The sequence below is a fragment of the Pholcus phalangioides genome, unplaced genomic scaffold (assembly GCF_987345545.1).
Source record: "Pholcus phalangioides strain wild (caught in Gottingen) unplaced genomic scaffold, Ppha-v1.0 ptg000001l_1, whole genome shotgun sequence".
In the NCBI taxonomy this organism is placed as follows: domain Eukaryota; kingdom Metazoa; phylum Arthropoda; class Arachnida; order Araneae; family Pholcidae; genus Pholcus; species Pholcus phalangioides.
The window spans coordinates 28,505,563-28,515,600 of NW_028301594.1; the positions used below are offsets into that span (position 1 = coordinate 28,505,563).

Here is a 10,038-nt window from a genome sequence, read left to right on the forward strand (position 1 = left end):
TTTTTTTGTGAGAAAAAGTTAATTTATCACAAAAGTAATGAAATGCCAAATAAATGGTTTCATTAATATGTATTTTGTGAAAGGTCTGTTTTCAGATCTGGAATTTTGTGAAGGGTCTGGGAAAACTGACCCAAATTTTGGATGGACAGACCCCTGTCTCTGGACACTTTCTATTTATCTATTTACTCAACATACTGATTCATTTCATTTACCTGAAATGGCCTCTGAGCCCCTGTGCAATGTATGCGGAGCCTTCAGTTGAGACCCCCCCCCCACCCCTGGTTTTAGAGGATAAATTTAGTAAAGGGATTTCCCCCCCCCCCCATTGGATGTGAAGGAGTCATAGTCAGCATACCATATTTCCTTACCAAGAGAATTTGACTGAGGAAAACCAAACAATACCAACTCAACCTTTGGATACAACAACACGAGTTCATACACAGACATGAAAAAAAAAAGTGAAACTATCATCGAATGCAGGAAAACATCATTGATAGTGTCCAGCGTCAATACAACATCTTTTTTGGAATTACATATTCCTGAGAGCTAGCTGGCAGTTGAACAAACAAATACTAACTAAACGGAGGAGGGAACGCCATCCATCTCTCATCCATCGCACACTCTCGCTCACAAAATACATTAAATTACTCCTCGCCTCAGGGAGAAAGACACAATTATAAATCACGCACACACACACTAATTCGATATATCAGGGGAGGATAGTCGTCGTCCATGAGCTTGGAAATAACTCAAAAAACACAAGTTTTAGTCAATACTAAAGTCATCGTCCCATTATTATAATAATTATAATCGAGGGCTCGTAGCATCAATTTCTTCTAAGTCATAGAAATCAGTTTTCCTAGGTTTGGTGCAATTCAGGCCGAGCTGCAGTCTCTTGACAGCTTCTTTTATAAGGCTACCCTCGCGTATAAGGTCTTGGAGCATGTCGTAGGGGTTATTGTCGTCACTGTCATCGGCAGTCCTGTCCACCATGATTGGCGATTTCATAATACAATACCTACAATACGCCGCTGCCGTTCCAACGACACTACTGTTGCTGTTGCTGGTGGTCCTCATGTGGCAAAGCGTCCTCTTGACCGTCGGTGGTGGGACCGTGTACGGCGACACCCGTCTTTGTTTGTGGTGATGGTGGCCGCACACGGCCATGCGTGGCCGAGATTTCAACTGTAGGTTGTGGTTGATAGCCGCCACCAAGTCCTCCACTTCGGGCGGATAATATTCACTACCGCCGCCGATTTCTTTGTTATCCTTACTCGGCATTATTGTTGTTCTTCCTCCAACAATCTAATAACAATGACACGAACAACACAACAATATCAATTTCTCCCGCAAAGAAAACAATCTACAACACCACAAACAGTAGAGACAACAACTTAAAAGGTGTTTTTTTCTTCTTCTTCTTCTACACGTAGAGACTAGACAAGAGAGAGGTAAAAAACGAATAACATCAACAACATTAAAGCTTTGTTTTGGTTCGGCACAAAACCGGTTGACCGCCGCCGCGCAAACATACAGAGAAAAGAAGAGGAAAAAAAAAAAAACACTACCCAAAACAAAATAGTCCCCTACCAAAAAAAATTATAATAAAATATAAATACGATATAAATTGAAATTTTAAAGATTTCAAAAACTCATGTATGCTTATTTCGAAAGCTATTACCTCTTGTGGAATAAAGTTTATTCCGGTTGTTTGAGGAATGGATTTGGATTCATAGGGAAGAGAGAGAAAGAGAGGGGGAGAGATCTTGGCAGGGAGCCAAAAATTTGTATCCCTCCGCGCGTAATGTTTTGGGTCTTGAATGGTGTTCCTCCACAGCAGCATCGGCGCGGCGGGGTTAATGCAATAGATACCCCGCTAGAGTATCTATTTTTTTTTTTAATCGTTTTTTTTTCCTTATACGTTTCTCGTTCTAGTTTTTATTTGGTCGGTCACGTAACCACTTCGCTCTGCGATATTCACTCTACTACTACTACTATGTCTCCTCTCTTTTTTTTTCACCTTGACACGTTATTATGCGCAAAGTCTGCGTAATAAATAATTTCTCATTCCTATATTAGATACTACGCATACGTTTTGACGTCGTGAATTCGTCCTCCGCTTTGTGGGGGGAACCCTCTGTAAACTAAAAACGTTTATAATCCTTCAAACGCCTTTTTCTTCCCCCCTTGCGTTTGCTTTGGAATGAGATTATGATTTCAAACGTCTCCCCGGGCACGCCTAATAAAAGCAAGATCTAGAGGAAGCGGAGCTTCGGCGATATCCCCTAATAATAATAATAATTCAGCCGTTCCCAACTTGTAGTCCGCGTAGGAACGGCTCCGAAATGCACTGTCTAGGGACATAGAGAGGGTCTACAACGAGCTAAATGCAGTTCTCGGAGATATTTTCCACTGAAAGCCAAACCTTATTTTAACGAGCTAACTTAGGAGTCTTCCACCCATGGCCCGCGGGCCTAACGTAGTCCTCCGAGTTTTTAGATGTATCCCGCCGACCATTTTTAGAAAATAGCTACTTCATATAGAAAAATGATTAGAATACAAAAGAAAAAAAAATCGTTAAAGAGGCGAATCTGGCCACTGAAATCTATACTGTTAAGTATAGATTTCAGTGGCCTGATAGATTTAGAACTGTGTGATATACTTTCCAGTATTCAAAAGTAAAGCTGTGCATTTGATACATTTAGAAAGGGCTGTCAAAACGGATTCGAGAGGGGGTGGTCCAGGAGTCAAAAAGTTTTTGAGACATACACATATATCATACAGGATATATATTTTGACATACAGATATATATGCCGAATTGGGCATCCAAATTCGGCCCTGGTCACTCGGCAGGTCCACAACTACGGGGCTGCAGGGGGCTCTGTTGCTCCGGGCGCCGAACCAGAGGGGGGTCGTAGATTTCACCAATCAAACCCTCCTTCAACATTACATGGGGGGGGGGCCAAAATGCGCTCTTGCCCCGGCTGACCAAACATCTAGTTGCTGCCCTGATTCTCGGGGTAGACATTTTCTTGTGGGGCGGGGCCTTCAAAAGGTAAAAGAAAAGAAATTCAAATTTTTTGTAAGGCATCATTTGGCTCGGGGCCCCGGTTGTCTCAGCCTAGTTACGGCCTGTGGTGTCAGTACCTCCTCTATCTCTAGGAGGTGCTTCTAAGGCTGGGTGACCATTACCTCCTATAGAGATACATGTATCTAGGAGATTATGGTGTGACCCGTGCAGTTGTGTGTACGAGGCGTTGCTATAGGTGGAACCAAGGGAAATACCCCCTATAGATAAGGGGATATCTTATTTATACGGGAGTGTTGACCAGAGCGGCAACTAGACTCTTCGTGAGCCGGAGCAAGCACGCATTTTGGCGTGAAAAATGCAAACTATGTTATGTACATATTGATGGGATGATTCGTAGAGAAAACTAATGCATTTTATGCATTTCTTGTAACTGGGAATACAGCTCGAATTTTCGTCGTCGTCTTGGCTAAGGCCGAACACATAGTGAGGCGACCACGTAGTGTCGAAAACAATAGTATTGTTTTATTCTGCACCTCGAATAGTATCGAAAGGAAGAGAAAGAGGCACTCAACGGTGCGGGATTCGAAAAACTGCGTTTGTTTTCACATCGAGGTGGGGATTTTCACTATCTGCTAATTGGTTCTCTTTTTCCTCCTCCCCCCCCCACTTCTGCTGAGGCATCATCATCATCATCATCATCACACCCTTACATTTCAAAACCCCCTCTCGCTAATTCGACATATGTCAGACCAGGGCGAGCCGGGTTACTGGAAATTTGTTGAAAAAAGCCTATTCGAATAATACAGTAGACAACGCTCATTAGAATAGTAGATAATGTTATCATTCGGATATTGTTATGAGTTTTGTAAAGTACAGAACAGGCCAATATCGTAACACGGGGGAAAAAAAATTGTTTATAGGTATCAGGATTTCGGTTTATATGTTATCTTTTATTTTCTCTTCAAAAGGTTTTTTTTTTTTTTTTTTTTGCGTATTTGGACGCTGAGGTTGAACCAGAATTCGTCCCCCCTTCCCCAATAAATTATCGTTATCAACCTTGCAAGACTATGTAGGAGATTAGAATATGCATTGATACACTTGTAGTGCAGACAAATGAGCCCCCTTCAGTTCTTAGTCAGTTTCACAATTATTCGGCTGGAAGTCTTTCTCAAGGGAAACATTTATGGAACAATCCATATAAATTTAAAAAAAAAAATTTATAATAATTCGGATAATACATCAGACAGTTCCATTCCAACTCCTCATAGTGACTGAATAATAATAATAAACGCAGCATTTCAGCTTAAAGCAAAAATATCCTGTCCTAGAACAATTTGGAAAAACAAAATGGCAGATTGAATATTTTTTTGCAAAAAAATTTTTTTGTTCACTTAGATTTGTACCAACCTCTTATTTCTCCACCCTTCATCCCTTTTTTGCAGAAATTAGCAAAATTTGACGTGAATTGCATTTTTGGGCCCGACAGACCAGACACGACCCCGGCTCTGACCCTCCCGGGATATAAGCCTTTTACCCTTGCGGGTTGGGAAAGTGATGCCAACAGCACGCGGTGTTCCCAGGTAGTCGCATTTTTGGGCCTGCACAAATTAGTTATATCCCGTATTTAGGATCGCAATTTCCTTGATGAGGTATAATGAACCTAAGTATGGGGGGGGGGGGTGCAATTTTTATTTGCGAATCTATATGGATATTGCTATAATATCAATTACAGCAATTAAATAATTTTCCCATCCATTTAAAATTGAATTATCAAGTCTGCATGCGGACCACCTACGCCATCGTCACGGACCACCTCTGGTCCGCGGACCATAGGTTGAGAAACGCTGATCTAGGGCCGCCATACAAAAATTTTGCCGCCCTTCTCCAATTCTACTAATTTTCTTGGCCACTCATTCCTCAAATTTGCCTCCCTGGACTATAGCCCGCCCCCCTCCTTCAACGTTCCTCTAAAATACGCGCCACTGGAATTAACATAACGAAAAAACAAGTTTCATTTTAGCTTAAGCCTTTCTTGTCACTTTTCTTTAAAATGGGACTGGAGTGAACTTTAAATACATTTTTTGATAGAAAGTGTCTCGAAATGGTGAAAACAGTCACAAATTTTGGTCTATCTATTATATTTTCTATGAAAAAGTCGTTTTTATGTCAAATTTTAGGCAAAATTCATGTGATATTCGAAACACGATTGCAAAAAATTTTATTAATGAAATGCTTTGTGATTTTCACAGTGCATTTAGCTAGTAATTTTGCAGGTTATGAACCAAAATTTAAAGGATTGCATGATATGTTCATAAGTTACACCAAAATATGTTTAAGTACGTGTGAATTTTTTGAAATTTCATCCTCCATTTTGTCTATGAAACGCTGTAATTCAAAAAATATATGTGATAGACCTTAGATTTTGGTTCATAACCTCAACAATATACAGCAAAATACCACATTTAAATTTCGTAAGGATGCAATGAATCAATTTTTACAAATCATGTCACAAAGTCAAGTAAAATGTCAAAAATAGCATTCTTCGTAAAACACGTTTAAAGTCTTTATTCGCGTATTACTTGTATATAAAAACGCAACACTAAAGTGAACGTAACTTTGATTCTAAGCATCATATAAACAAAACAAGGCCCGTTTTGTAATCACAGCAAATAGGGCTTTTATAAAAAGTAAAGAAATGAAAATCCATATTTTCTTCCAAAATAACGTTTTCAACGTAGTCGGATACCTTACTCCATTCGAATATGATAAGCAAAATATTTTTCAACGAACGAGAAATTCTTTCGCGAATTTATTTACACTCATGTCCATAAATTAAGGATAATGCCAGCTTCGGCAAATAAAGGTTCAGAAACAAAACAAACGTTACTTATTCATAAAGTCCATTTATTAAACAAAAGATACAAAAACGATGGTGTATGTATGATACCATTCATAAAAACTACGATTTTTGCTCCCTGGAGCAATTGTAAAAAATATCGCCTTTACAAAAACTTACTATCACGTGGTTGGTATGATGGTTAATACATTGTATGTCTCCCGTGCGATGAAATACAGTCCGTACAATGCCTAGGCATGCTGAGTATCAAATTATCGATCTGATCTTGGGGAAGATCACTCCACTCAGCAAGCAATGCTCTTCGAAGTTTCGGTACACATGTAGGAGGTGGTTGACGGGCTGCAACTCGTCGGCCAAGCATGTCCCACACATGCTCTATCGGATTCAAGTCAGGTGAGAATGCTGGCCATTCCATACGGGTTATATCCTCAGATTCAAGGCATTCGTTTACGATGTTTGCTCGGTGAGGACGGGCGTTGTCATCCATAAACATGAATTCTGCGCCCATGGCACCCCTAAACAAACGTACATTTTGTTCCAGAATGATGTCCCGATGAATTTGGGCTTTCATGGTTCCGGTTTGAACATGCAGATCTGTTCTGGAACCCAGTATAATTCCACCCCAAACGAGCAATGCTGCACCACCGTAACGGTGTCGTTCAATGATGTTGTCTTGGTGGTAACGGGTACCTGGCGTTCTCCATATGAAAGTCCGACGTGAATCAGACTGCAAGCTAAACCTGGACTCGTCGGAAAACATCACACAAGCCCACTGTGACGATGTCTACATTGCATGTTCTCTACTCCAGTCTAATCGCTGCCGACAGTGAGTTGCCGTGAGCGGAATACATCTGACAGGCCTGCGAGCATATAGACCAATGTCTCCCAAACGTCTGTACACGGTTTGCCTTGAAACTGTGGTACCCGTGGCTGCAGATAGCTGACGATACAGGTCGGATGCTGTGCTCCGTCTGCTTCTTTTGGCAGTTACTGCCAAATACCGGTCTTCATTCGGCGTTGTAACTCGGGGGCGACCTGTACTGTAACAATACCTTCTAAAGCAGCTTGCTCTAGAAGGTGTTGACTGTAACGTCTACTGACATTTCCGTTATCTTGGAATTGTTGCCAAAGCCTAGAGATGACACTTTGGGCAATTCCAAGTTCCTCGGATACTTCCATCTGAGTACGCCCACATTCCAGGCGGCCGATAATTCTACCACGTAAAAAATCATCCACATGCGTCCTCTGTGTCATAACTATTCGCTTATGGCACTGAGCGCCTTACAGAACTCTTGTGAACAATTTCACTTCTTTGCCACCATTCCTTATATACCCCCCCCACCTTACACTCTCGTCATTGTGACGTACTATCGGCATCATCTGGTGGCTTCCTGAAATTTGCATATCATTCTTGCAGATGTATGTGATAATTCTACAGGTGAAATTTTTACTTTAGATTTCGATTTCCGTGTGATTCTGAATTATCCTTAATTTATGGACATGAGTGTATTACCAAAGACACGAAGCAATCAAAAAAGAATAATCGAGTCCGCTTTTTTTATATTGCGTGACAGTTTATTAGGAGTAAAATAGTTTTGAAAGTAAACATGAAATAATACAGTCCAAATCCTGTTTTAACGAATACCGTTATAGCGAAAAATCTCATTTCACAACACAAACACTTTTATAATACCTCAGATAAGTTTACTTAGGAACGACGCAAAAACCTTGAATTCCTTTATAACGAAATTTCGATATAAGAAAGTGATTTCTCAAGTCTCGGAGTTCGTTATAACGGGATACATTTTGTATACATTTATAACATGCAAATTTTTTTTTTTTTTGCTGAAATAATTTATGAAAAATCTAAAAATTTAATTCATTTCACCAACATTTTAACGTTGAAATGTTTTTAAAATATCTTTTAAATTAACGTTATTACAATAAAAGCTCTGAATAAAAAGCTCTGGAAATTTCTAAATCGATATTTAATACGTCACATGTGTTTGTATAAATAATTATAGAAAATAATGAATTTATCTAAGTAATTATAATTATAGCATTATACGCTTACTTTCGAAGGTGGGGAAAAAATTTTGAACTTCGCGGGTTTTTTCTTTCCTTCTCCCCGATGTAAACACCCATTTGACGAGATCACGGAGCTTATGCTGCCGCCTGTTGGTGATGAATGGTACTACACTGGTAAACAAACGTTTGAAATTACACGAGTCCGAGTCGAATTTTTTGTCCAATTATAAAATAGGAAAATAATTAAAATAAAATGTTTATTTATTTTTTTTGAAATTTTTTTACATAACTTTGCATGACGTCACAGGAGTTGATCACTTTTCCCCCAAAATATTAACAAGTAATATAACTAATAAGCTCATTCTAGACATGTTGAGTTTAAAAATTCCTGGTTAATTAAATGAAAGTTTAATTAACAGTGGGCTACCCACTTAGACATTTTCTCCCTACTTCGGACCAACTTACACGCACTTTCACTGAAACACACACACTAGCTCTCTTGCCCTTCTTCTTCACATTGGCCCCCCGCGGGCCTATTTTGAGGGCAGCTTATGCTCGCAAACGAGTAGGCGCTGCCAAAAATTGGGATACATGTTCTCATGTTCCCTAGTCTTAGTCTTAACATAACTTTGCATGAATTATTGGTGGTAAATGATGCTCCGAACAGCATTTGTTGTGAATTAAATTGCGTGCTGCTATATAAATTATTATTGTTACGATCGAAATTCTACCGGTGTGGTTGTTTCAAGAACAGACTTTTGTTGCCATCTGGTGGCACAATGACCAAGTTGAGTAAGTTTTCAAGATTATAATTTTTTTTATAACCATGGGCCCCCCCCCACATCCTAGAGCAGTGTTTCTTAACCTTTTTTTTGCCCGTGGCCCCCAATGAACCGTTTTTTTTTCTCGTGGCCCCCGTCTTACCCTGAGTCTTCAACTCTCATCTAGAAGCAAGATCCTTTATACGTATTGAAATAATTTTTTCATTGAATTTATACTGAACGAAAATTTTGCAAAGAAAATTGGCATCCAGACCACTGGCCTAGAATTTATTGATCTCCCCGCTAGTCCGAGTTCTACCAGAACCGTCTCAACATCACGCCCCCCCCCCAGGCAAAGTGATGCTATGTTAGTCCATTACTTAGCTGGAAATAAACAGCCTACACATTTCCTACTTATTTTCAAAATTTATTGTACTATATACATATCATAATGTCCCTACCTTACTTATGGACATGAGGGCCTTAGGCATGTCCCCTCACAAGAGTGGGACAGTCAGAGCTGCAGCCCGGAGCCTGATATGGTTTTCAGCATTTTTTGTTTTTCACACTATAAAATTCAATATAGAGAAGGGGAGTCTGTGAAAATCTAGCCAGGGACCTGCGAAAAAACTTCATCCTAGGGAACTTGTTGCAAAATGTAGGCGGTGAGGCCCGGGTAGGTCTATGCCCTAAGACGGCCCTGGTTTTATGGGTGGTTTTGTTGGATTCTGTAAGTGTATAGTCACTAATATAAAAGCTTTATTTCTTCACACCTTAATTTTTCTTCTCAGCTCTCTGAAGCCCTCCAAACCACCTGTCATGGTCCCTTTTTCCATTTTCTTCCGTGGCCCCCTTGAGGTATCCCAGTACCACTAGGGGGCCATATGGCCCCCGGTTGAGAACCACTGTCCTAGAGCAGGGGACCCCGAAGGCTGGGATCTCCTGCGGACCCCCTTTCCGCAGTACATGCGCTTTGAACGGAGGGGTTGGATGGTGATGGGGGGGGGGGCGATTGTCCGCCCTAATCATATATTCTCGAAGGGCAATCCCAATAAGGGGCGTACGTGGATCGAGAGGGCACAAAAGGCTAAGTGGGGTGGGTCGCAATGAATTTCTTTGAGAAATTTTGAGTTCTTTTAGCTTTCAAACATCATATTGAAATTAAAAGAAATCGATTGTAATGAAAAGTATTTTCCTTTTATGACATTTTAGTTAATTTTTTTCCGTCTCTTTCTTTTAGATCGTTTGGGGGCATTTTTGATCGCATTCCCAGTAGCACACCAATATAGAACGACGTAGAGATTTGATATACCGTTCGACGTAGAAATGGCACGTATTTGTCGACGTAGTTCGACATAAA

At 40.2% G+C, this 10,038-nt stretch overlaps 1 protein-coding gene across 1 annotated transcript; it reads right to left on the reverse strand.

Annotated features, from left to right (window-relative positions):
• Nucleotides 1–323: 323 nt before the first annotated feature.
• Nucleotides 324–1,782, reverse strand: LOC149090275 (uncharacterized). The gene is made up of 2 exons (XM_089233716.1): nucleotides 1,682–1,782; nucleotides 324–1,305 (listed from the first exon to the last, which is right to left on the reverse strand). The coding sequence occupies exon 2, from the start codon at nucleotides 1,279–1,281 to the stop codon at nucleotides 805–807; it is 477 nt and encodes a 158-aa protein (XP_089089842.1). The 5' UTR covers nucleotides 1,282–1,305; nucleotides 1,682–1,782; the 3' UTR covers nucleotides 324–804.
• Between the last annotated feature and the right edge of the window lie 8,256 nt (nucleotides 1,783–10,038).